The 26490-nt window shown below is 36.1% G+C and overlaps 4 protein-coding genes across 8 annotated transcripts; 2 read left to right on the plus strand and 2 right to left on the minus strand.

The window, feature by feature from the left end:
* dynlt5 (dynein light chain Tctex-type family member 5) lies at positions 1-2188 on the plus strand. Its single transcript, XM_055202940.2, has 5 exons — positions 1-146; positions 356-463; positions 597-688; positions 908-1032; positions 1799-2188. The coding sequence occupies exons 2-5, from the start codon at positions 360-362 to the stop codon at positions 2000-2002; spliced, it is 525 nt and encodes a 174-aa protein (XP_055058915.2). The 5' UTR covers positions 1-146; positions 356-359; the 3' UTR covers positions 2003-2188.
* A 103-nt stretch (positions 2189-2291) lies between these two features.
* On the minus strand, positions 2292-3987 carry insl5b (insulin-like 5b). The gene is made up of 2 exons (XM_055202941.2): positions 3676-3987; positions 2292-2661 (listed from the first exon to the last, which is right to left on the minus strand). The coding sequence occupies exons 1-2, from the start codon at positions 3839-3841 to the stop codon at positions 2522-2524; spliced, it is 306 nt and encodes a 101-aa protein (XP_055058916.2). The 5' UTR covers positions 3842-3987; the 3' UTR covers positions 2292-2521.
* A 12486-nt stretch (positions 3988-16473) lies between these two features.
* Positions 16474-21077, plus strand: bcl6ab (BCL6A transcription repressor b). The gene is made up of 9 exons (XM_055202939.2): positions 16474-16629; positions 17967-18136; positions 18235-18456; positions 18548-19219; positions 19322-19398; positions 19556-19714; positions 19824-19954; positions 20041-20178; positions 20266-21077. Exons 2-9 carry the CDS (start codon positions 17976-17978, stop codon positions 20407-20409), a joined length of 1704 nt encoding a protein of 567 aa, XP_055058914.2. The 5' UTR covers positions 16474-16629; positions 17967-17975; the 3' UTR covers positions 20410-21077.
* Positions 21078-22287: 1210 nt separating this feature from the next.
* On the minus strand, positions 22288-26475 carry cmpk (cytidylate kinase). 5 transcript variants are annotated; one of them, XM_055202949.2, is made up of 7 exons: positions 26337-26475; positions 26128-26265; positions 25117-25263; positions 24600-24752; positions 24015-24091; positions 23141-23237; positions 22288-22949 (listed from the first exon to the last, which is right to left on the minus strand). In XM_055202949.2, the coding sequence occupies exons 2-7, from the start codon at positions 26161-26163 to the stop codon at positions 22908-22910; spliced, it is 552 nt and encodes a 183-aa protein (XP_055058924.2). In that variant the 5' UTR covers positions 26164-26265; positions 26337-26475; the 3' UTR covers positions 22288-22907. The 5 variants fall into 5 exon arrangements, 4 of the variants coding, with proteins under 4 accessions (XP_055058924.2, XP_055058922.2, XP_055058920.2 ...); XM_055202947.2 differs by having other exon boundaries at positions 26145-26265; positions 26337-26471; XM_055202945.2 differs by having other exon boundaries at positions 26145-26415.
* Between the last annotated feature and the right edge of the window lie 15 nt (positions 26476-26490).

Genomic DNA, 26490 nt, shown 5'->3' on the forward strand with positions numbered 1-26490 from the left:
TCGCGGGATTCTGACGTCATCTGCCTGTCGGTTCCTGAGGCGCCGCACGAAGTCCAACAAGCCTAATGACTTGTTGTCCAGGCAACGCTTGAAAACAATGCTGTGACGGTGCATTTCCGGTGTGTGGGAGAAAACGCATCAAAGCGGTAAGTTTATAGTAAGTTAATTGTTTTGGTTAATTCTACGAAGTATTTCAGTAAATGTACAAAGGGAAACGAATGCACTTATACACGTAGGCCTACTTGGTGACCGATAGATAATTGCCTCATCCTAAAAAGACAATAATTGGTTTTGTTGTTGTGTGGTCACCATTTGGGTTGGGATATGTTTAAGGTCACGCGTTTTATTTATTCAGGGAAATGTCAGATTTAGCTAAAGAGAAGGCCGCCCGTTTGCTGAAGAAGCGTGGAAGTGTGTCTTCCTTTGGCAGTCATGAAGTCAGAGCTATTGGCAAAACCAAAGAGTAAGTTACTCTAACATCAACAAACCCACATAGTAAAAAACAAATTGACTAAATATTTACGAATGTCTTTTCAGTAATGTCTTCAAATATATGAATCAACTATTATAGAGTATGAATCATCCTATTTTACTAGTTCTGTCAGCACTGTGTCCTACATTGATGAGCCTGGTCACCATGATGATCTTCCACGACCAGCAGTGCTAATGGACAACACATATCAGCTCAGTAAGTCTTGACTCTTGACATGCAAAAACTTATCTAGAAACTAATCTTACTTGATACTTCACAGTCATTAACAGACAAAAAATGCTTTCTCTGCAAAGATGAGCATTTATATATGCATTTAAAATTATAGAGATTAAAAATATTAATATATCAGCAATCCTATTTTTAATCATTTGTTTTTGTTCACACTGTAATATATTTTTGTACATTTATGTGCAGCACCATCACGGCGTTTCCCAGTGTTAACAGTTAATGACATTTTGAAGGATGTATTGACCAGTTATCTACAGGAGGAAAAATATGAAGCCGAACTGTGCAGGCAAATGACCAAAACAATCTCTGAGGTCAGGTGATGCGTTTTAGTTTGATCTGAATTTTTACGTGTATTTATAAGTGGTATAACTATTTCCCCAAGGCTTCTATCAACCTAGAAAATGTGAAAAAGAAAAACCCAGTAACTTAGTTTTGGTAAACCATTCTCTGCAAACATGTGAAAAAATAGGTAATTGAAATGTGATGTCAGAATGAGATCTTATTATAATGATACCGCCCCTTAATCTCCACTATCTAACCACAGCACTGCCATTTAGTGTACAGATCAGCTTATTTGCATTTTAAATGACACACACAGAAATGGCACATTGCTCACACCTACAAAGTGGCAATTTTAACATCCTTTAATAAATTATCTAGATGGTATTTTGAGCTGGAACTTCACATGTATACATACTTTGGGGACATCAAAGATTTATTTAACATCTTCAAAGAGTCTTGTGAAATGTCCCCTTTAAAAATGTCATGGGTATTTTTAACAACTAACAAAGTTCAGCCCACATTAAAAAGTACTGTAAAAATCTGAACCCAAAACTTCTAGGTGCACTTGTACACAGTTTTGAACATATAATGCGCCATTTACATTAGGGCGGTCTAGTTTCCGGAAGATAACTGTCCTACATAGTTCAACTCTAACCCTATGAACGTAGTTTGCTTTACTTATAAATTACTGGCAAGGGGGTGTTTGAGTAGGGTTGGAGCAAAACGTATAAGGTTATAAATATGAATACATATTAAAAATGAATAGGCAGCTAATGTCTGTTGTTGTAATTTCAGGTTGTCAAAGCCAGAGTGAAAGACCTGATGATTCCTCGCTATAAGATCATAGTAATCATTAACATTGGTCAGATCAGAGATCAGAGCATACGCATGGGGAGTCGATGTTTGTGGGATGCAGCGCATGATACTTTCTCCTCACACAGTTTCAAAAACAGCTCGCTCTTTGCCAGTGCTAATGTCTTTGGCGTCTACTTTGAATAATACAGTATTTTCACATCATTGAATGTGAACTGTCACATCATTTTGAATGCTGCTGTTTCAGTGGCCTTTAAAATGAAGTTTCAGAGTTACATATGTATTCAATACAAGTCTCATGTTTATATGTACGCATAATAATTCATCTTTCTTTAAAGTTAATAAACCACTTATTTTGTTGCACCTATTAAATCCATTGAGAGTTTGCGTGTTCAATTGCGTTCGATTTCAGAATTGTTTTAATAGAAACAGGTAGGTAAAACATCTATTATAAGCTTACAAACATTGCAGGGTGTAAAGGACTCAAATGCCAATCTTTAATTGGGTTTCTTGCACAACTACATCTTAGATGGCAATACACCTGTCAACATGGAGGGACGTAATGTTCAGATAGTGTTAGACACACCTTACTACAACATAATAAGATAAACTCGTGTAACCAGCTTAAACACAAGCGTCAATATAAATTCGTACATTTAAAAAAGAACAGAGCCTACATGATATGTCACAACAGGTGATAGTTTCTTAGCACAGGAGAGCCAGGTCGCTTTTTTGACAACCAACTTTACAGCACAGTATGGGCAGCATTGAGTAGAGGTCTCTTTCCGTCCGATCCATTTCTTCATTGGCCGTAAATGATTCCACGCCAGTCTGGATTTCATACCCTGCGATGAATCAGTTTATAATGTAAATTTTTATTTCCTTAACAGTTCATAATGTTGAATTAAACAAAGATTTTCTGAAACACACTGAAATTTGAAACTGGACACAATGATTTAAACCCAAATTGCCACAAAACACCAGCAGGTGGCAAACAAGGCCTGGATTTATGTTTGATTTGGTCAGTGGAAGATGCTAGTACCCTATGCTAAGTAACTATAAACATAGTACTGAAACATAATTAGTTAATGTTCTAAAATGTGACATTTAATGTATTTATTCTGACATTTTTTTTTTATAATACAGTTTAATATAATATTAAATGGATATTCTTTTATCATTTACTCACTCTAATGTTGTCACAAACCTTTAGATGTATTTGTTTTGATGAAAACAAAGGAAGATATTTTGAGGATGTTTGTAACCAAACCATCCGTAAGCCCCATTCACTTCCATAGTAGGAAAAAATAATACTGTGGAGGTGAATGGGGCTCACGAACTGTTTGATTTCGAACATTCCTGAAGGTGTCTTCCTTCGTGTTCATCGGAACAAATACATTTATACATGTTTGTAACAACATGAGAGTAAATGATGACAGAATTTTCATTTTATGGGTGAATTATCCCTTTAATTAGTTTAATTGGATGCACCAATACAAAAGTTCTTGATACCGATATTCAGTTACTTAGCATGACATCTACCGATACTGATAGATATTGATAATTTTGCTTTTAACTCCTTGTTTCAAATGATTATGTGATGAAATCCTAGATGTGTTGAGAGTACGAACTGGATTTCTATTGTCATTTTCACACAATTCAAAATCAATCTGCCCTTATCATCGTCTGTTGATCAATCTGGTACAATTATAGGCCGACTCATCAGTGCATTTCTATTAATAAGTTGATGACATTACAGCAATAATTAAAAACTTTAAATATATCAACCGAGTTTGATCCGTATTAGCCGTAATTGATTAAGACCACCTATTGACAATTATAGGAAGATGTATACTGACCCTTTATTTTGTCCTCATTTTGACCCCTCCTCCATCTTGAACCCCCACACGTGTAGACCACAGCCCGAAAAAACTCCCGGCCACAGAGCCTGAGACCTTTCTGAGTCTGGGCCGAATCTCCCCGTACAGAAAACAACAGCAGCAGCGCCAGCAGAACGACCCTCATGTCTGGATAGTATATAAATCTGAGAGAATAGAAATCTAAATCTTGTGTTGAGGTTCTAGATGTATTTTCTTAGGGGACGCTTGCGTTTTCTGATCTAAGAATCTCCCATCTTCATTTATATACAATCCAAAATGATTTATGTGTTATTGACAGTTTTTCCGTGACCTTTAAAATTACCCACAAAACCAAGACAATACCCCGCCACTTCATCGTGAGTTGGTTTTAAAGTAAAACATGATGCTGTAATAGCGTGCCAATTATGTATACAGCTAATTTAACAAATTGACGTTTTTCATAACGTGGGTTCTTTGTTTTAATTGCTACAGCAAAGTGCCCGCGAGAGACGTTTTATAAATCCATGCCCATAAAAGTTCATGTTGTCGATCTGTATGTGTCCCACCAGCATAATGATATGACACCAGTATAATGATGGCACTTACTTCCTCCTAAACCTTCTTAATTTGACCTGAAAGGCTACAATCTGTCGATTTATATGACTAGGAAACACTTTGTTGCCTAGTGCACTGGCACAACATGTAATAAAAACCAGCCTGTAGTATTCGGTGAGGGCTTTCACGTTTATAGATCTATAGATTTTTGAGTTTAAAATACACACTGGCATTTGTTAAATAATCTCCTGTGATTGCTCATAAGACTACAGAATAAAACCAGTGTAAATTATTAAGGTGATTATCAGCAAATGTGCTCAGAAAAGTAACAGGTCCTGCTATTAACAAGTGTTACTTTTAAGGGTGTGACTGTTCTCTAAATAAATATGCTTTAGGGCTTTTTATGAAGCTATCTGAGCTGATCAAATGTGATCTTCGACAGTTCATTACATGCCTCTGTTAACAGAACATCCATGCAGGTCCTATCTGACTTTTTGAAGGCTTTCTTTGTTAAATAACACACAGACAGGGCCTGTAAGCAAAATAGATGCCAATCTATAAAACCTTATTAACACCGTTTAATTTCTACTACTTTATGGATGCTCGTGGTCACATTGAACCTTTAAAAGAGCATGTTGTTCTTGTTTTTAGCTATATGTAAAAAAATATCAAAAAATTGTCAAAATGTGCACCTCTGCTTCTAAAGAGGTCATATTAGTACCCCAAGGGTGCCAAATCTATATCTGTACCTAATGGTACATATTAGGACCTTTTTAAATGGTACACCTCTAGTGAAAGCTTAGGACCATTTGATTCATTTTATCTATGCCAGATTTCAAATAAAGTTTATTACTAGTGGTTGACCGATATGCGTTTTTTTATGGCCAGTGCCAATAAAAAGAAAGCTGTATGGCCGATGTGGCACACATGTAATTACAGTAAAGAAGAGACAAACAGAAAATTGGTACATAAACATTTGTTATGCATAACACTTCTAAATATACTCTTTATTTACTTAAAACATATTTACATAATGTGCATTTGGATCTCACTCACGGTACTGTTTGTAATAAAATATTTATTGTTCCTTACCTTGCATAAACAACCGTGTAATAAGCAGGATAATGTGCTGGCAGCCGGTTGATATCGTGAAATAAGCCCCTTCAGTGTCATACAACAGTGGTTCTCAAACAGGGGGCCGCGAGATTGTGCCAGGGGGGCCCAGTTTTATGACATTTTATAAAATACATTAATTTATTCTGTGTAATTAAACCTATAAAAAATAAGGCTTATAACCAACAGCACTACTTTGTATAATTTAATGTTTTTTTTTTAATTAAAATGTTACGTTTTAGAACTGTTTTTTGTCTTTGGGGGGCCGCAAAGGAATGCACCGTACACAAGGGGGGCCGCACAAGGCTCATACAAGACCCTCTGCTTCATGGCGGGTGCTGATCACACTGTCCGGGCTTATTTATGCAATAACAATCTGTTATTGATGAACAGTTATTGTCAACATTACATTAATGTTTTTATAATTAAATTCCTTTCAATCATGTGATTGGTTAAAGAATGTTGAAACATGTATATTGTTATTTTAAAATTGTTAAATTTAAAAGTATAAATTCTAACATAAATAATTACTAGTCAGGTCTCTTGAAATGTTAAATCATTATGAGTTTCGGACTCTGTATGTCACTTTGAACAGAAATGTGTTGGTGAGTAACTTCATGTAGGAATGAGGGTGGAAACACTGAAATGTTCTTGTAATTCAATAGATGAAATTCCATCTAAACAGGTTCATGCGAGGATATTGTGTGCCCGTACATTTTTTCAGTTCAAGCCCTTTATCCTAGTTTCTCTTTGGACTTTGAGGAGGATAAAATCTGATTAACATGTTCTACAATTTTCATGTTTACGGAGATAACAACGTATAAACCCGAATTAAGAAGACAAAAACATGTGAATCAATGTGAATTTCTGCTTCCGCAAGAAGGTGTATTGAAAACCGGTTTCTATTAACAAGGCCAAGCCCTTGTTTTTGAACAACTGCCACTCTGCATTTTTAGAAAGCCGCACACTGCACAACTCAGCTGACTATCTTGGCAGGTGCTTTAACACATACAGATTAACCTACACTAAATGAGAAACCTTGAACTTAACCTGCTGTGACTTGCCTCGCCAGTTTTGGCACATACAATGTTCATTCCAGTGGCCAAGAATGTTCCTTCCATGTTTTGCAATATTGTACTTTTTATCAATGACATAATTAAAAGAACACAAATATTATTATAGTACACTCATTTATCACTCACTCAGAAGTCAAACTTGTTTCTCTGTTTTGCTCCTTTAAATAAACCAGTTAGTCTATAATAGCTTTTTTACGGCCAATTAAATTTGAATGGTTATTTTTTTTGCCCTCAGAATGGAACAATGTGTACTATGAGCTCACTTTTCTCTCTGTATCTTAACAGATCTCTGTAAGTACCTGCATCAAGGGAAATAGCAATGTATGACATAGTCTCGCGTAGCCATTCATACTGAAGGTCTGGGAACCATGGCCACTTTGAATAGTCAAGGACACATAAAGCAACCAATCATGTTTTGCTTTGTACTGCATCATGTAAAAAAAAAATTCGATTAAGTGTTTTTTGACATGGTCAATTCAACATTGATTCTCAAAGGCCACAAATCGTTTTTTGATTTTATTTATTTCAGCAAAGATTGAACGTAAGATTAACGTTAATCTAATTAGCCTTCTCCACTAGACTTTTTTCAGCAAACATTTTTCATCTTGCATCAAAATTGTATTGTATTTAACATAATTGTATGCATTTGAAAATTAGAGATGGGTTCTGTTTTAATGTACCCAAGTGTACCTCAAAGAGTTTAATATACACTCACCTAAAGCATTATTAGGAACACTTGTTCAATTTCTCATTAATGCAATTATTTAATCAACCAATCACATGGCAGTTGCTTCAATGCATTTAGGGGTGTGGTACTGGTAAAGGCAATCTCCTGAACTCCAAATTGAATGGGAAAGAAAGGTGATTCAAGCCATTTTTGAGCGTGGCATGGTTGTTGGTGCCAGACGGGCCAGTGTGAGTATTTCACAATCTGCTCAGTTACTGGGATTTTCATGCACAATAATTTCTAGGGTTTACAAAGAATGGTGTGAAAATGGATAAACATCCAGTATGTGGCAGTCCTGTGGGTGAAAATGCCTTGTTAGAGGTCAGAGGAGAATGGGCCGACTTATTCAAGCTGATAGAAGAGCAACTTTGACTGAAATAACCACTCGTTACAACCGAGGTATGCAGCAAAGCATTTATGAAGCCACAACACGCACAACCTTGGGGCGGATGGGGTACAACAGCAGAAGACCCCACCGGGTACCACTCATCTCCACTACAAATAGGAAAAAGAGGCTATGATTTGCACAAGCTCACCAAAATTGGACAGTTAAAGACTAAAAAATGTTGCCTGGTCTGATGAGTCTCGATTTCTGTGAGACAATCAGATAGTAGAGTCAGAATTTAGTGTAAACAGAATGAGAACATGGATCTATCATGCCTTGTTACCACTGTGCAGGCTGGTGGTGGTGGTGGTGTAAGGGTGTGGGGGATGTTTTCTTGGCACACTTTAGGCCCCTTAGTGCCAATTGGGCATCGTTTAAATGCCACGGCCTACCTGAGCATTGTTTCTGACCATGTCTATTCCTTTATGACCACCATGTACCCATACTCTGATGGCAACTTTCAGCAGGATAATGCACCATGTCACAAAGCTCGAATCATTTCAAATTGGTTTCTTAAACATGACAATGAGTTGTCACCAGATCTCAACCCAATAGAGCATCTTTTGCCTGGATGCCTGGATGTGCATCCCACAAATCTCCATCAACTGCAAGATGTTATCCTATCAATATGGGCCAACATTTCTTAAGAATGCTTTCAGCACCTTGTTTGAATCAATACCACGTAGAATTAAGGCAGTTCTGAAGGCGTATTAGTATGGTGTTCCTAATAATCCTTTAGGTGAGTGTATAGGTTTGTGGCACTTAATTTCTTTTTATAAATTACCCATGTAAACTTATGCTCACAATCGAGTATAAAATCGAACCGAGAATCTGAAACCGAACCAAGAATCGGCAATCGAATCGAGAATCGAAATTGATCGATTTGATAGCTTGCGAATCGAAATAGAATCGATCTGGAACATCTGAATCGATACCCAGCCCTAATGTTTAGGGACTTTAGAGGCTGAGACTAGGTGCAACAAGGCTATAATCATTTGACAATAATATTCTGTTTACAGGTATGGACGTGGCCTGTAAAAATGCAACATGAAGTTAAAACAACTTTGTTAAGTCAATCCAACCTAATATTTTAAGTTTTGCATTAACTTTATTTCCTATAATCAGTCTGCTTCCCATCTAACGACCTGAGAACAACTTAAAAATCACTTAATAGCTGCTTTAGTATTTCAGTTGTAAAATGCAAAAATGAAATGAGCATACATACATTTATCTGAAAGTAAAAAAAATGTTTTTGTTAAGCTGCAATGGATCTGCATTGTTTAACTGCCTTGATGTTTGTTGGAGAAAGTCACACCAGTGTAAGCTGAGGTTATAGGATAATGGAGAGTTGGCTGACAGGTAAAGGTTAAGTAATCAGATCAGGCTGTTGAAACAGGAGCATATACAAGAAGTGTACTTTAGGTGAGTTAAAGGAAAAATAGAAACTAATTATAGTATAATGTCTGATTTTATAGTCACATGCTAGTTTGAGACATATTAAAATGTTTTGTGAAATAAAATCATAATTTTTTGATGTGCTGATGGATACCCAAATGTACATTTACTAAACCGATATTATGGCAAAAGTGCAAAATGCAGGTAATAACAGCAAAATAAACTTTTTCTAATCTTAAGACAAAGTAAATCCAATATAGACGTGTATGCAGTGTCACAGAGAGTGATTTGTTGTTTAAGACATACACAAGTCTTATAAATTAAGTATATATAAATTAAAATATATAACCAACAAGTAAACATAATTGCATAAAGTGTTAAAATGACATTTTAAATAGTGACCTATATGAGACACAACTATCGTCCGATCCATGTTTTTGCATTTCCTTTGGTGTGTAAGTGTGTACATGTTAACGATATGCAAAAGGTACAAACCCCAAAGTAAACGATGACGCGAGTTGACATAGACAAGACCGAAATTATCATAATTCCTCCTGCTTGGACTCACAGTCTGTAAGTTAACTCCTGTCAGCATTGCATTGTGAGCAAATTTTTTAAACATGGTAAGGGGTGTCATATTTCTGGCTGACATCAGAGGTATTCAGGCCAATCACAACGTACAGATTAGGTGGCCAATTAGTGCTTTTCAAATCGATGAGTTTTGTACAAAATCAATGCGATTGAGAAAGGCAGGATATCAGGAGTGGAAAATAATGTGTTTTTTTAACCACATTGTATTATACCAAATACACAAAATAACGTGGTTTTTAGCAATGAAATAGGTGCACATTAATATTAATTAATTGAGGAAGATATTTTGAGCAATGTTTGTAACCAGTTTTGGAGCAGCTTTGACTTTTGACTTCTGCTTTCTGCTTGATAACAAATATCTTCCTTTGTATTCAGCAGAACAAAGAAATGCATAAAGGTTTGGAACATGATGCCAGTTACATTACTTAAGCACTTTTAAATTACTTAAAAGGTAAATAAATACCATTTTTATTGTACATTGAAGTACTGACCCATTGACCTTTTATTCAGAGCTTTTGAACAGGTGGCCGAAGGGGAAGTTCAGAATACCCATGGAAAATAAATGGATCGTCTACTTTGTTTTAACAGCAAAGTCAGATTTATGTTATGGATCATGAATTCTATGTCAATCCTAATCTCAAACAGCCAACACATTTCTTTTCAAAACACACACGTGTCCAAAGTGCAGTACAGAATGTCTGATAATAGATCCTGGCCTACAATGCAATACAATATCTTACAGCACAATTGAGGCTAGTAAAACAATAGAAACTCAGCTTTTAATGTTTATATTTATTTTATAATATTGCACTTTAAAAGTGACATAGAGTGAATTCATTCAAATATACAGTATATATGTCTTGGTGTAACAGATAAAAAAACTGATTTGGTTGCTTTAAAGACACCTATTTCATTGCTAGTTATTTTGTGTATTTGGTATAATACAATATGTTCGCATGCATGGTTATTATGTTTAAAAAAACATTATTTTCCACATACAGTACATTTTTGTAGCTCCAGATTTCACTCTCTTTCTGAAACGCACGGATTTGAAAAGCTCTGTGTCCCTGATTGGCCAGCTAATCTGTACGTTGTGATTGGCTTGAATACCTTTGACGTCAGCTGGAAACGTGACGCTCCTTACCATGTTTGAAAGATTCGGTTGCTAACAGGAGTTAACTTACAGGCTTTAAATCCAAAGTGGGAGGAATTATGCTAATGTTGGTCTTGTCTACATCACCAATCCCGGGAAGTAAACTGTTGCCTATCCGTGTGTTTGTTGTAGTCCAAGAAAAGGACGATAACTCGCGTCATCGTTTACTTTGGGGTTTGTACTTTTTGCATTTCATTAATATGTACTAATAAACACTTACACACCAAAGGACCTTTTAAAACCTTTTAAAGAGCACCTATTGTCCAATTCACGTTTTTAAATAAAAAATGTGAATCGCACAATAGGTGCTCTTTAAAAGGTATTGTTCTAGACACACTGTAAAAAAATGCAGCATAAAGTTAAAACAACATGGTTTGCAAGTCAATTCAACCTACTGTTTTAAGTTTTGACGAGATAAGTTGACAAATCTTATAAGCTAAATTTTTTAAGTTAAAGTAACATAAAAATATGAGTTGATTTAATATATTTTTACAGTGCACTTATGCTTGTGTTTATTTGACACATTATTTTTTACTAGCTTGCATGCCTGATACAAAAAACCTGTATTACAGCATAGTATGGGTCACCCTTTCTTTGACCTTAAGGTAGTTTAAATCTATATACAGTGTTTCTGACAGCAACCTTATATAAAGACAATAATGTTTGCAATGCATGTTACACAACCTTATGTTGGCATCTACAGGTGTTGGATAAATATGCTCAAAAAGATCAGAGCCTTTTACAGGGTTCCCACGGGTCCTTGAAATCCTTGAAAGTTTGTACATCTGGGGGAAAAATTCAAGGCCTTTGGACGTTTTTGAAAATATGCATACATCATAAAAATTCTAGACTTTTTAAGCACACGTGGTAAACTGTTCGCTTTAAATGCTTATATCTTCTGTATGTGAATGTTGATTCATACCAAAATGCTTTTTTGCATAGTTGTGTTTGACACATGAAAACATCTCGGGTTACGTATGTAACTCTTGTTCCCTGAGAAGGGAACGAAATGCTGCGTCTCCCTTGCTATACTTCCTGCGTCCCCGTAACGCCGTCTTTAGCAATATTTCAGATAGCGATATACTTCCTGGCTCCCACGTAACCCTGTCTTTGTCGTTAAGCCTCACCATTGGTTAAATTTGATATACACATTCAGACGCACTTACCCTTGGAGGCGTCCCCAAAGTGTCACAAAAGGGAACTGTAACAATGTATCTTTAAAGGTAACACAATGTAACATTGCTCTCACTTGAAATGTGTCCCCAAATTTAGTCCTTGAATTTGAGGGTATTGGACCTGGAAAGTCCTTGAAAGGTCCTTGAATTTGAAGTTAACTAAGGTGTGGGAACCCTGCTTTTACATAAAATAATCTGATAATTTGTTAAAAAAATATTGCATTTCCCTGCCCTCCGCAATCTATATAGAACAGATTTTCTTTACATTTTTTGTGTGTGTGTTTGTGAATGCATGATAAGTGGAACATTTTTAAGTTGTTTCCTAAAGCAAGCATTCAAGCATTTTTTACCCAACCAATCAGAGGCCCCCGTTGACTTCCACAGTAGGGGCCTCTGATTTGTTTGGTTACAAACATTCCTCAAAATATCTTTGTGTTTTTCAGAACAAAGTAATTCATACAGGTTTGTAACAACATGAGAGTGAATAAATGGGTGAACCATCCTTTTAAAACAATGCCCTATACCAATTGAGCTGAACTGCTGATCACTACTAAACATGAAGTACCAACCAGCCTCTCTCACACACAGAGTGAATTCATAACAAACACATGTCAGGCAATCACTGAGTAATCTGTAAAGCGTACATCAAGACTTTTCTTGAAACAGCCTCTACATTTTCTGAACTGTGTCTTTGATGTGTGACAGCGATGAGTAAAATGAAATAGCGTTTTCAGTCTGTCACTTTGTCTTTGGCTTTGCCATTTATAGATATACAGTATTAATTCATGTGAGATATGTGTGAAGGCGATATACATCCAAACCACACAACTGGCAACTAGAAATGTTTGATGAATCCATAACAAATGTTTTAAATGGCATATGTTTAGTAACATCAAGAGGAAAATGATTACCCAATTTCTTTCACTCCCATGACCGAAAGCGCAGAAATATGAATATTATGCTTTATCCTTTTTTTTAAAGGTCAAAATTCTCTAGAAAATGACATCGTCCATCTGATTGAGAGTGAAACGCTTGTGACCGTACATTTCTGATAGAACACTTTCCAATTCTAAAGAAAGAGGAAGTGTGTATCTGGAGGGGGTAGTTTCGCAATGAAGTTCAAGAGATACAACATCTCCCCAACTTTTCTCTCTCAGAGAACTTGGTTTTCCAATAAAGAAGGGATACAGAAGTTCATCATTTCAGGAAGAACCACAACACATAAGAGCTCTACATTGTAATTATTGTCTTAGCATTGTATACATTTGTGGGCTTTTTCAGAGTTTTTCCACTTCTTTCTTCTGCTGTATTTTATTTTTTGTGCTTTCTCCTCACTCTCAGAAAAAAAGGTAGAAATGTTGTCACCAGGATGGTAACTTTTAAAAAGGTCCTAATATGTAAAATTTTGGTACAAATATGTACCTATGAGGTATCAGTATATACTTTTAAGGACCAATGTGTATTTTTGAGGTACAACAGTGTACTTTTTTGAAAAGGTACCGCCCCAGTGACAACTTTTGTATCTTCTTGTAAAAAAATTTCTGATGCACAATTTATGTGTGGCACTTGTGACTTGTTTTATATTTGATGATGTCATTATAAAACATATTATTATATGCATCTATTTGATGTTTTATTCAATATATGAATTAATAATCATTTATGACTATAAAAATAAAGTTTGTTTTTACTCATACACTGTAAAAGAAAATCTTTATAAATGACAGTATTACTGGGTATTAATGGCAGCTAGCTGCCAGTAACTTACTGTAGATTTTACATTTAGGTTATTTACTGCCAACAGTTTGTTCAAAGTTAAATGAACATGAAACATTTTCAGTCTTTATCTTTACAGTAAGTTACTGGCAACCAGCTGCATCACTGTAAAAAAAATCCATAGAAATTGCAGCTGGGTTGCCAGTAACTTACCATAGATTTAAATTTATGTTATTTACTGGCAACATTTTGTTCAAAGTTAAATGAACATTTAAAATTTACAAAAGTCTTTGTCTTTACAGAGTAAAACTAAACTAACTGCATCAAGCAAAACATTCTGGGAAACAAAATCTGAAGCAAAATACAGAAAAAGGGTTGATGATGATTTCTGGTTCCCAGAATGCTTTGCTTGCATAAAGACTTGTTAATATTTAGAATTTATTTAACTTTGAACAAACTCTTGCCAGTAAATAACATAAATTTAAATCTACGGTAAATTACCAGCAACCCAGCTGCAATTGTAATTTATACTGAATTTTCTTACAGTGTAATTACAGCTAGTTTTTTGAAGTGTACATTACATCATTTTAAAGATTTCTGTGTGGTAGGTTTCATGTGAATTCAGGCAACAAATCGAAGCTTTACACAATGAAAATATAGGGAAAAAAACTGTATTTTGTTTAATGGTTTTCCGGATAGGGCTTAAGTCTAGTACCAGAATAAAATGAATGTTTGTGCTGTCTTAATTGAAAATATCTTGCACTTACACATCTTAAATAATATCGGAGCCATTATTTTGTATCAACATACACACCAGAAATGTTTTTTGCAAGGTATGTTTGGCCTAATCCTTGCTTAACCTAAACCCTGTCTGGGAAACCGCCCATTAAAGTCTAACCTGAACTTGACCTCTTGTAATACAAATATGATCATCAGACCCAACCGGTGCATTCTTAGAAAGGATGTGTTAATTTTACACATCTTTGTGCGTTAAGCTTTCAACACATTATGTGTAATTTTAACACATTATGTCACATTTTGTGTTGATTTTGTGTTACAATATAACACAAGTTATGTTAAAAGTAACATAAAATATGTTGTTTTAATAATAACACCGAGATGGGTGGATTCTTGGACAGCGCATTTAGTGTGTTGTCCCAGAATCAACACTAATGTGTTGTTTTAACACATTCGTTCTAAGAGTGTGCACGAAACAATTTGTATAGTTAAATAATATATATTACCTTATATAAACATATGATTTAAACGTATTAAAACACCGTTTCTTTGTATACTGTATTTTGACCTATCGACACACTTCTTGACCTCTTTACAGTTTCCCTTTAGGTTCTCTCAGAGTACCTAAATCAAAACTGTGGATTTATAAACTACCCATTTAAAACAATTACTTTGAATACAGTTTGCTACACACATGCCCAGTTTCCAGTACCTCTTTCTTTGAAAAATGTTTTTTAGAGTTGTGTGTGCTGCATTATGGACCTGAATAGAAGCTTTGTTACTGTTAGTGTTAGGTTACACTCATGGTTGAAGCAGTCATGAGCTTAAGTGTTTGTACGTAAGTGCTGGAGATATGACCTCGGTTGACATCTTAATTCTGTGCTGTAATCAATCTCCTTCATCCTTGATCTTGTGATCTTTCTTACAATCTGTAATATTAAATGAACTCAAAATTTCCTAAAGAGAACCTTTCAGTAAAACAAATCAAATAAATTGTTGAAAGTGCCTTTGTTTGCAATCATCTGATCCAAGTGTAATCTTAATTTTTGATATAGTGCCACCACTATCATATACACAGTACTATGCTAAAGTCTTAGGCCACCACCACCACCAGACTTCTTGTTTTACAAGTTTTAATGTCCATCCATATTTATTTTTCAATCTATTTTATTAATATACAAACAGAAAATATGTAAAAAAAATTTTTTTAGTAATTTTCAGGACTAAATGTCTTATTTAGGCATCGTCGGTGTTTAGTTTAATGTGTGCAATGAAAGTGTGCAGGATTCACAAGATAAAAACAAACTCATTGATTTTGTGCAGGTGAAGGGTGAAAGTGACGTAATGTATGGTAACCCATACCTGGAATGTGACCTCTGCATTTAACCCATTCAGGGAGTAGTGAACACTCACCCAGAGCAGTGGGCAGCTATCGCTGCAGTGCCCGGGGAGCCACTGGGGTTAAGGTGCTTTGCTCATTCACAACCTGTCAGCCTTGAGACTCAAACCAGCAACTCTCGGGTTACAAGCCTGACTTTTTAACCATTAGGCCATGACTGATTACGATGAAACAACTAAATATAATATAATGCATACTTAATTTATTTAGGCCTGTATCTTTCCTATAGTACTAATGTACAGTGATGGAAACAATATTATGTTGAGGTACTGAATGTAACCTACATGTAGTTGAACTGTCCAAACTAGCCTGAACAGAAGGTTGAAATTTACTAGCCAGTTAACGTCTGGCCTAAGTGATCCTGTTTGATAAACACCTGACATCATAACAAATCTCATAAGACAAAAATAGCTTGCTTTTTTCACTTTAGTCTAATGAGAGAAAACATAACTGATGTTAATGATTAAACATTTGATCTGTTTACCTACTTTAATCGTCATTACGTAATAGTTTTAATATACTTGTAGCATTTCGAGCAATCAATTCTGCGGAATCTGTAGAGAAATGAAAGAGTGGGAGGTGGCGTGACGTATAATATGACCGCGTTTCTGGAGCAATCCACTAAGCTCGGAGTGTCTGTCACGCAATGTAAATAAGTTTATAGATGAGCGGGTAAATGAAATAAAATACGAATGGTACATTTTGCGTTATTATCTTTAAATGTCTAAACGTTAACTATTAATGATATGCAATTTATAATACCCAATTATTTAGCACTACGCAAGCCGGAAAACACAAAATCTGGATCTCCCCTCTGGTTTGTAAGTGGTACAGTCCACTGGTAAAATTCCGAGAATTGTGAACTGCGTGTTCTCAGAAGAACTCTTCCAAGAACTGTCTACGCTGGACACTTCCAAGAAAATTACACCAGGTGATTATATTCTATCTAGTAAAAGTCTAGACTTATCATGAGATCTGAGCTCTGTAGAAACAAGTTTATTTCACATTGGGCATGTATTTCGTTTTAAACCAAACTAGCGTTACTTTGTTGCGTTTGGATTTGTCTTGTTAATTACGCAACGCGACTTTTGTTGGCCTAATTGCGCGAATAACTAACTTTATTCGTCTCATACGTCACTTTCTCTCTGTTGGACAGAGTTGCATTACTTTCACCATTAAAGACGAAAGCGGTGCTCGTTGGGCTCATTTTAGGATTTCGTAATAAACACGTTTGCGCAACTTTATATGGGTGGGGAAATAAGTTTATTGCTTACAGAACAGACAGTCGGTGATCACCAGATGTGTAATAATTTACATGTGACATCGCAAATACTAGATTAATTAGTTTTACGAGCTTATGTTGTGCCTTACGTGATTTAGGTTGTTGGTCGACTGAACGCGTATAAATGCTTTTCAAAGGTTTACGCAAATGTCCACTAGACATGTGAACGTATTTAATGTTCTGTCACGTCGGCTTCTCCATTCAAGCACGTAAACGTCATCAGATTATTTATAGAGGCATATTGTACTGTAGTGTTTATGTCACCGTAATATTTCTTATACATCACATCATAACGCGTTTTTGAAATTAGGTTTGGTTAATTAAAATGCACAGTCGCGTGTCAACAGGTGAAACATAATTATAATTTACTTAGTGAGATATGCTTAATATGTATCTCTGAATGCTTTGTGAAAAGAGCAAAAAATAGATAAGATTTTTAAATATAGACTTCTGGACCTTAGTCAAAATGTCAAAGTACAGTTATGTAAAATGGTATGAATGTAACAGTAAAAGTTATTAATGTTTAAATGTATGCATAAATGAATGTATGATTTCATAATAAAGCCATTTTTAAATATTATTATATTATAAAATATTTAAGCTGTCAGTAAATAATAAACAAAACTGGAATTAAAAAAATATTTTATTAATTATTTTAGGTAGATTGTGACTGTTTTTAAAAGTCACCTCAATGTCAAAATGTGTCCCAGTTGACCTAAATTCACCTTACCTTTATTGTGTACTAAAAGTCAGTCATACCTTGAATGACAGCAGTTTGCAACAAAGAACTTTGTGGACATCTAGTGTTCATTTGATAATTCGCACAGATACGGGTCTCGGGGACGATCCTACTTTAATTGTTTAGCTGTTAAGGCTAATACAACAAAATGTAAGGCGTGATTCAGTATTTTTATTTTTTTAGATTGGTAGGCTTTTTATGCATTTATTCCCAGTGTTTGACCAGATGTTGAATTTTCTCCGTGCAGGCAGTCAATATGTCAAGTGCAGCAGATGGCTGCATCACGTTCACTCGGCATGCCGGTGATGTGCTGTTTAACTTCAACCGCCTGCGCAGCAGAAACATCCTGACTGACGTCACCATTCTGGTTGGCGGGCAGCAGTTTCAGGCACATAAGACGGTTTTGATGGCATGCAGGTAGTGCAGTTTTTATGTTTTAAAGTACCATTGCAACTTATCAGTAAATTTCAAGCATAACAAGTGATACCGGTTTGTTTGTTTGTTTGTTTTTCCAGCGGCCTCTTTTACTCCATGTTTGCCGATACCCATAAAGCTAACCTGAGCTTGATTAGTTTAGATCCAAACGTGGACCCTGATGGCTTTGACATACTTCTGGAGTTTATGTATACGTCTTGTCTCACCCTTAAAGATAACTTCATTATAGCCACCCTCAACACAGCCACATACCTGCAGATGGACCACGTGATGGACACCTGCCAGAGGTTTATGGACTCCAGGTACGTCCTTAACCGTGAAACATTAAAGCTGCGAATGAAATCACATGATGTGATTTGTAACTAATTTTATTTATTATTTTTTATCACACAGGGGCATCTGTGTGAATCAGACTAGAGTGGAGATGCCAGGCTGTTTAACTCCAGAAGCTCCATTTATCCATAGCAATGCGTTTCCCCGGCCTTCCTCTGTTAACATGAGCTCTTACGGTCCTCCCAGTCTGCACTATGCAGTCAGCACTTCCACTGAAAGCCCTACTCGCTTCTTCAGACATCTTCCTTTCTCCCTGGAGACCTCTGGCACCACAAACCCTCTCTGGCAGATGCCAAAGAGCGGCGTAATAGCCCGTCAGCAGCACTCTGCGCTAGACGTCAGAGTCTCGACTAAGACGGTGACTGCCGGAGGAGCTGTGGAGAGGATCCGTCCGTCGGTGCTTTTCCGTTCAGCTCGGGCTGACGGAGACATAAAGAGAGCTTCAGGGGTGGAGAACATTGAACCTTCACACACCAATGGTCCTGAGAGCCCTCTTAGATCAGACTGCCAACCGAACTCACCCGCAGAGTCTAGCGGCTGTACCCGAGGGGCGGCTTCTCCTCCAACCTCTATCGGTGATCCAAAGGTCCGCAATTGGAAGAAGTACAAGTTCATTGTACTTAACTCCGCTGAAGGAGTTAATGGTCATGGCTCGGAAACTCCATCCCACGTAGTTACCACTAAAAAGAGCAACGAAGAAGAAACTAAAAGTCAGCTCAATATCAACAGCAGGTCGGTGCTACGAAAAATTAGGTGTAGATATTCTTCATGATATAGCAAAGCAAATATTAGCAGAATTTTAATATTAAACATGTTGCTATTTGTTACATTTAGTTCTACAGATGAATACATTCACAAAGAGGAACCCAGCACTTTGACAGAAGATGGCAGTATGGGAGACACAAAATTAGGTAAAAATTGTAGGACACATGAGTTATTTCTATAGCAGGTGTATGTAGATCAATCTGAACAAAGTGATTAAACTTCATGAATATCAGTATCGTAATACAAATCTGAATGGTGTGCATTGTGAACCCAACCTAATATCCGTTTTCAATATTTTTGCAGAAACCGGCAGACTGTACTGCACTGAATGTGATTCAAAAAGTGAATCTGAGATGGAGAAGCATCAGTGGCTACAGGACGGAAAGGCATACAAATGTGACCGCTGCCAAGCCATGTTTCGCTATAAAGCAAACCTGGCAACCCACAAGTCTGTCCACACAGGTATATGATTGCATTTACTGTATACAAGCAAATCAAATTAGGATTCTGCAATCTCCTGCTCTCAAACTTTTATTTCAAAAATAACCAAGCATTTTTTTTATTATTGTAGGGGAGAAACCATACCGATGCAATGTTTGTGGAGCTCAATTCAACAGACCTGCAAATCTCAAGACCCATTCACGCATACACTCAGGAGAAAAACCATACAAATGCGAAACCTGTGGCTCTTGCTTCGTCCAGGTAAAAACTACACAGTGATGGTATAAAATCAGTGTTTTGTAAGTCTCGACTGTGTTTTTCTAAGTTCCTTTTGTCATCACTTGTAGGTGGCTCATCTAAGGGCTCATGTACTGATCCACACTGGAGAGAAGCCGTACCCGTGTGATGTCTGTGGCACACGTTTCCGTCACCTTCAGACGCTGAAGAGTCACCTACGAATACACACAGGAGAGAAACCTTATCATGTGAGCGCTTCTATATATGTTATAATGAAAGTTGCACATTCACCAATAAGTGCTTATGTTTAACTAAATGTTTTCTTTTTTTTTTAGTGTGAGAACTGTGAACTTCACTTCCGTCACAAGAGTCAACTGCGACTGCATCTGCGGCAGAAACACGGGGCCGTCACGAACACCAAAGTCCAGTACCGCAGAACCAGAGCAGACGTGCCTGTCAGCTCACCCATAAGCTCTTGAAAACAACAATGCTGTTTAAAGACTTTATTAAGCTATTTTTAAGAGGTCTATGATAGACTTCTGGTCCATTAGTGGTACTTAAAAAGCCATCAAATAATACAAATGCCTCAATATTATTTCTGTGGTGTCGGTTTGTTTACCCGTACGGTGCATTTAGAAATTGTATCTTAAATATGCAGGATTAGTTCACCAGCATGTTATGCGCTTCTTCATATACTTCCTGTCCGATCTGCAGAAGATGCATGATTTTACACTGATATCACTGTGTGTTTGCAATTTAATAACAATGTAAACTTTGGCTTTCAAGTATTGAAAATTAAGCTCTTGTTGATAGAGACTGCAGTGTCTGACTTTAAGACTGGATTGGGCAATATTTGAACATAAATATATCTTTATTATTTATTTCTCTTTTCAAAGAGTGCTCTTTCTTTTTTTAGCCAAACTGCACTGTGTATAATATGTAATATTGGTATAAAGGATCATTGCTTATGCAATTATGTAAATATTTAATCAAACCTCTGCTATGGGAGCTGTTCAATGTGGTACATTTAAAGAGCTTTACACTGTCGAACAAATATATTGTATTTAGGCACATTTGATACTGTACAACAGTTTTTGGTACTAGAGGGACAGACGTCCTTAAAATTAAATGTTTGATACTAAACAAATGAGGTGTCTGAATATTTATTTGGATAGATTTAACAATAGGCTTGTTGGACTTCGTGCGGCGCCGCAGGAACTGACAGACGGATGATGTCGAACTGCCGCGAGAGCGAGACGAAATTCAACTTCGTATGATTTCTCTAATCGTTCTCGCGGTACTTTGACGTCACTCGGCTGTCAGTTCTTACGGCGCCGCATGAAGTCGAACAAGCCTCTTGTTTTCCTAGGTTGACTGAGTACTGATATTTTTGACTATTTGTATCACAACATTGTAACTCATTTTCTCTAAACAGTAAACAAGGTTCACCAAATAATGGAAGTTGTGCTTGCAACAAACAGGCGTGTGTGTGCGTGTGATGTTTAACATTTACAATTGTATTTTTGAGTTTATTCATAGCACAGTAGAGTGCATCCAAAAAAAAGGGATGCGTTTAGTACACTGAAAAAAATATATTTAATGTACTCAATTTATTTAAGGTAAGTTGTGGCAATCAATTTATTGTTACATTTAAACAACAACAAAAAAGAAAATAAAAAACTTTGTTTAAATGTAGTCAACAGCTTTCAAGCATCAAAGCACTACTCAAACTAGAAATTAAAATTAATAAAATAACTTTTAGTTTAATTAAAAGCCAATTCATCATAATTGAAATCTAGTTTAAAATAATTTAAATCTAATTCAACATTTGATGCAACTACATAATAGCTAATAATTAAAAAAAATCCACTGCCGCAGCTTTAACTGTCTGAAAATTGAATCGCAATAAAGACCCAAGTGGCTTTGTTAATATCACAAAATACAAACTTTTCAAATAAATTTGTTTAGCTAGAATTACACACATTGTGATGCGTTGTACTTTTTGTCCTTTTGTGAAACTGCAAATTATTGTTGCACCTTTTTCCTCAAAATAAAATCTGCAAAATCAAATCGTAAATGGAAAAACATTTGGCATTTTCATATTTGTATGTTTTTTTTATTTTTCATCAGGGGTTAATGTCATCCTTCATATAATGTTTTATGCAATCTGGTGATATGAGACACTGAACACAATCTGAATGCAGAACAGTTATATCAATATGACAAAGGCATTTTATCTATGAATAACCCCAAGACGTTTAATGATCAAGTAAAAGCACGTGCCCTGGTTCCTCTAATCTTAAAATGTATCGCCTGAGCAAAGATCACAAGTGTCTTGAATAAAGCTATACTACCACAACAAGAAAAAGTAAAATTTACAGCTAAAACTCAGTCCACGATTCTTGGTTGGCTGCCAATAGGTTGTCAGACCCAGTTTTTAATTAATATACATTACAAAGATAACTGTATATTTTGTCTAAACATGTCTGGTAAACTACTGAAATAATCTTATTTCCTATTGGTCAGTCGTAATTGTTCATTGGCTTCAGTCATAAGTAAACACGTATACATAGAACAGAAGGGAACAGGTTCTAGACCAATTACCGTTTCATTTTTTTATATACGTTTTAAGCACTTGACTATCCAAACATCGCTCTTACAGATCTAACACATATGCCAGGTAAGACTACCTTCAAGTTAAGAGCCGTCACTTCTATATACTGTTCCTGTAGAAGTGCAATGAATGTTTATTGCTGAAGCTTTTTTAAGTCACTCTTTAGTGTAATTTGCATTATAAAATGTTCGCTATTAAATATAATGTTACATTTTCAGGCCTACAAACACATAGATATACACACACACACAACCCTTTTTTAAAAAAACTATTACATGAGTAAAAACGTATATATTGATACATGTAGAAGGTGTGGCACTGTTAACATCAAGAAACGGACACCTTTGCTGTGGGCACGTAACTTTAACCTTCTTTATCAAGAATTTTCTTCACATCTGCAAATACCTGGAAGAACAAATGAAAGAAACCAGATGAGAAAAGAACTATTTGTACATCTCTATTGCACCGACTAAAAGATGTAACATTTACACAAATATAAAACATAATAAAATGAATGTTAAGAAAAGTAAAATGGTCATTCAACCTTACATGCATGTTTTTATACATTCAAACACAAATCAGGAACTATTTCTTACCTCATCCACTGAGCGTGAAGCATCAATGGTGTGCACCTTGCCCTGCTGCTCATACTGCTCTATAATGGGTCGTGTGGATTGGAGATATGTCTGAATCCTGAACATAAAACACATTTATAACTTAATGAATTAAGGTAAGTTCAACCAACTCACTACAAAAGGGAAGGTGCTGCGATAGCAACTCTTAAATAATAAAATGATTTAAAATTGTACTTAAAGGGACACTCCACTTTTTTATAAATATGCTCATTTGTCAGCTCCCCTAAAGTTAAACAATTTATTTATACCGTTTTGGAATCCATTCAGCTGATCTCCGGGTCTGGCAGTGCCACATTTAGCATAGCTTAGCACAATCCATTGAATCTGATTAGACCATTTGCATTACGCTAAAAAAAATATAACCAAAGAGTTTCAATATTTTTCCTATTTAAAACTTGACTCTTTTTAGTTACATCGTGTACTAAGACCGCCGGAAAATTAAAAGTTGTGATTTTCTAGGCTGATATGGTTAGGAACTATACTCTCATTCTGGTGTAATAATCAAGGACTTTACTGCCGTAACATGGCTGCAGGAGGCGCAATGATATTACGCAACAGCCGAAAATTATTTTCAATAGCAGGGGACTATTTTTGGGCACGGCATAATATCATTGCTAAAAGTGGTACCGCCAGACCCGGAGATCAGCTGAATGGATTTCAAAACTGTAAAAATCCAATGTTTAACTCTAGGGGAGATGGAAAATGAGCCTATTTTCAAGTGGAGTGTCCCTTTAAAGCATAACGTTTTGTTGACTCATTAGACACTAAATAGATTAGACAAAACAGTGGAGTTTATTTTGATACAGTTATTATAGGAAAACTGAATGAAAATTACCTTTTCTCTAAACTTTCTCTGTTATCGTCAGTGCGTCCGCTGCTCTTGCCCCGCTCTAAACATCTGTTGATGCACACCTGAAACACACAGCCTCCTGTGTAAACTGTCCTAAAGACAAAATGTTGTACGCTGCCTCATTTTTAAGTCACTTTTGAAAAAAGTGTCTTCTAAATACTTCAATGTAAGCATGCACTGGAAAATTACACTATGTAGGGACCATGCAGTTTTTAATAGCTTGATTCGTCAATTTTCATTAAACGTTAACCATGTTAAAAATGTTAAGCAGAACAAATGAAGAGTTTCGTTACAAAACGAGATAACCACCGTTTTTTAATTGTTCAGAAATCTCGTTTTTTGGTTGTGCATTCCAATTCATTTCAATGAAACTGCAGTTGGTTTGTTTTGATTTAAACCTCCATAACTTAAAAAATACAGCTAAGTAGCACCATAAAACAAAATAATAACATGATAATAAACATGTTTTGACAAAAATGTTAAAAAATGGATTTATCTTGTTTTGCAACAAAACTCTTCAAATATTATGACAGGGCAATACATCCTCAATAAAATAATGCCACTTCTCACCTCATTGCCGCAGTCGAAAAAAAGGACAAATTTGACATCTGCCTTTTCATCCATGACTTCCTTCCATCCCTGCAGGTTGTCATGGTTACGTGGGAAACCGTCGATAAGAAAGCGAAACTTTTTCTCATCGGTCTTCATGGTCTCATCCATTGCCTGTCAAATACAGATATTAGACAAACGTCTGTCAGTGTAAAAAAATATATAATTGCATTCATTATAAAAGCAAATGCCCACAAAGTATCAATGCAAATGTATTTCTCCAGTTTATAAAACAATAACATTTTTGTGGTATTTGATTCATAATTTATGCCTCCTATTAAACCAGCCTGAACACTCTTTGCACTCTGCTTGACTGATAGGAAACTGCTTACATTTTTTATCAGAACATGTGTTAATTCACACTATTAATATATATTTATCTGTTTTTGTGAATATGCTCACAGGCTATGGTTGCCTTATTTAATCCCCATTAAAAGGTTGCAGAAACTTGAAGAGCAGGCTAGTCAAGCCTAACCACCTTTTTTAGTAAGTCGATGGTGATTTCCACTGGAACTATTTTGCCCTCCTTGATGCAGCTGTCAATGAGTTGACCAGACTTGGAGTCCTTGCGGCTGCGCTCCTCTCTCAGGAGATCCCCAGCGGACAGATGAGTGTAGCTGTAGGTCTATATGAGGATAAGAGGTACACAATTAGGGATTAATATTAATGACGTCAATGCAGTATAGTATAGTTAATACAACTTAAAAGATGTTTCTTTATGACAGCTGGAGTAAAATAGTGATAGCAAATAATACTTGTGGCAAGTGTTTCCTAGATCACTACCAGTCCAAGGTCTGAACACACCTACTCATTCATTATTATTATTATTATTTACTACATTTTAAAGTAACGGTAAACTTAAATTAACACATTACTATTATAATACATTTAAGCAACTTACAGTCAGAGCATGCAAGTTATACATTTTATCAGTATGTGGGTTCAAACCCATGACCTTTGCTCTACCATTTGAGTTACAGCTGAAGTTTTCATACATGTATAAAAGAAGGAAAGTGTAGGAATTGTGTGAGAATAATGTTTATACACCTTCATGATACAAAAAAAAAGAAATAATTGATCTTAAAGTTAAAGTTATAGGCTATGCTTAATGGAAATGGAGCCAGACGCGTGCCCTTAGACCCAGTTTTTTTGACAGCTAAACAATGATTACTTTACTACTGAAAACTAACAGAGGGTGGGGACTGTTTAAACAGAAGTCCTGTTCATAACAGGATACATGAAAATGCCATCTTAAATACTCCAGGAAATTATTACAACTCAAAGCTCATTTTTTTTATTCCAAATGGCACATGAACTGTAAGAGAGCGCATTGTGCACATGCGCTTTTCTTCCATGTTAAATGTTTTAGAGGACATGCGAAAATGCGTGGACATTGTAAGGTGGGGTAAAGCAGGAGGCAGTAATGCCAGTCAAATAAAATCCGTGAATTTCTTCATACAGTGAATCTAACGAATCATTTCAGTCTTACCTCCACATCTCTCTTACCTCCACAATTCTCGCGCATTGTGTCCCCTTCCCCGCGCCAGGCCCGCCCAAAACAAACACAACTTGGGGCTTCATCGTCAGACTAATCCTGTGCACCACCCGTGGAAGTTTCTCCGACAGCCTGTGCAGCAACCCGACAATCATAAACAGCTCAAGATAACAGATACTTTTACTCAGTGAATGACTATCGACCTTTTGGATACAGATACAGAGTTGGTTGAATGACCGGTTGATGCGTGTCAAGGAAGTGTGCCCCACTTCCGCCGTACACGTGTACGGCCAATCAGCGAGCAGATGGCGCGCTGGCGTAATCCAAGTCACGCCCATACTCCGAGCACTCGCCAGA

The sequence above is a fragment of the Misgurnus anguillicaudatus genome, chromosome 2, assembly GCF_027580225.2.
Source record: "Misgurnus anguillicaudatus chromosome 2, ASM2758022v2, whole genome shotgun sequence".
Lineage (NCBI taxonomy): Eukaryota > Metazoa > Chordata > Actinopteri > Cypriniformes > Cobitidae > Misgurnus > Misgurnus anguillicaudatus.

Bases quoted from the DNA above. Each gene is read 5' to 3' on its own strand.
- cmpk (XM_055202945.2), bottom strand. From the start codon at position 26,288: ATGATTGTCGGGTTGCTGCACAGGCTGTCGGAGAAACTTCCACGGGTG. The intron at 25,264-26,144 runs GTAAGAGAGATG...ATCCTCATATAG, and splicing joins AATGCGCGAGAATTGTGGAG to ACCTACAGCTACACTCATCT. The intron at 24,092-24,599 runs GTGAGAAGTGGC...TGTGTGTTTCAG, and splicing joins TTTTCGACTGCGGCAATGAG to GTGTGCATCAACAGATGTTT.
- insl5b (XM_055202941.2), bottom strand. From the start codon at position 3,841: ATGAGGGTCGTTCTGCTGGCGCTGCTGCTGTTGTTTTCTGTACGGGGA. The intron at 2,662-3,675 runs GTCAGTATACAT...GATTCATCGCAG, and splicing joins AAATGAGGACAAAATAAAGG to GGTATGAAATCCAGACTGGC.
- dynlt5 (XM_055202940.2), top strand. From the start codon at position 360: ATGTCAGATTTAGCTAAAGAGAAGGCCGCCCGTTTGCTGAAGAAGCGT. The intron at 464-596 runs GTAAGTTACTCT...CTATTTTACTAG, and splicing joins GCTATTGGCAAAACCAAAGA to TTCTGTCAGCACTGTGTCCT. The intron at 689-907 runs GTAAGTCTTGAC...ATTTATGTGCAG, and splicing joins GGACAACACATATCAGCTCA to CACCATCACGGCGTTTCCCA.
- bcl6ab (XM_055202939.2), top strand. From the start codon at position 17,976: ATGTCAAGTGCAGCAGATGGCTGCATCACGTTCACTCGGCATGCCGGT. The intron at 19,220-19,321 runs GTCGGTGCTACG...TGTTACATTTAG, and splicing joins CAGCTCAATATCAACAGCAG to TTCTACAGATGAATACATTC. The intron at 19,955-20,040 runs GTAAAAACTACA...CATCACTTGTAG, and splicing joins GTGGCTCTTGCTTCGTCCAG to GTGGCTCATCTAAGGGCTCA.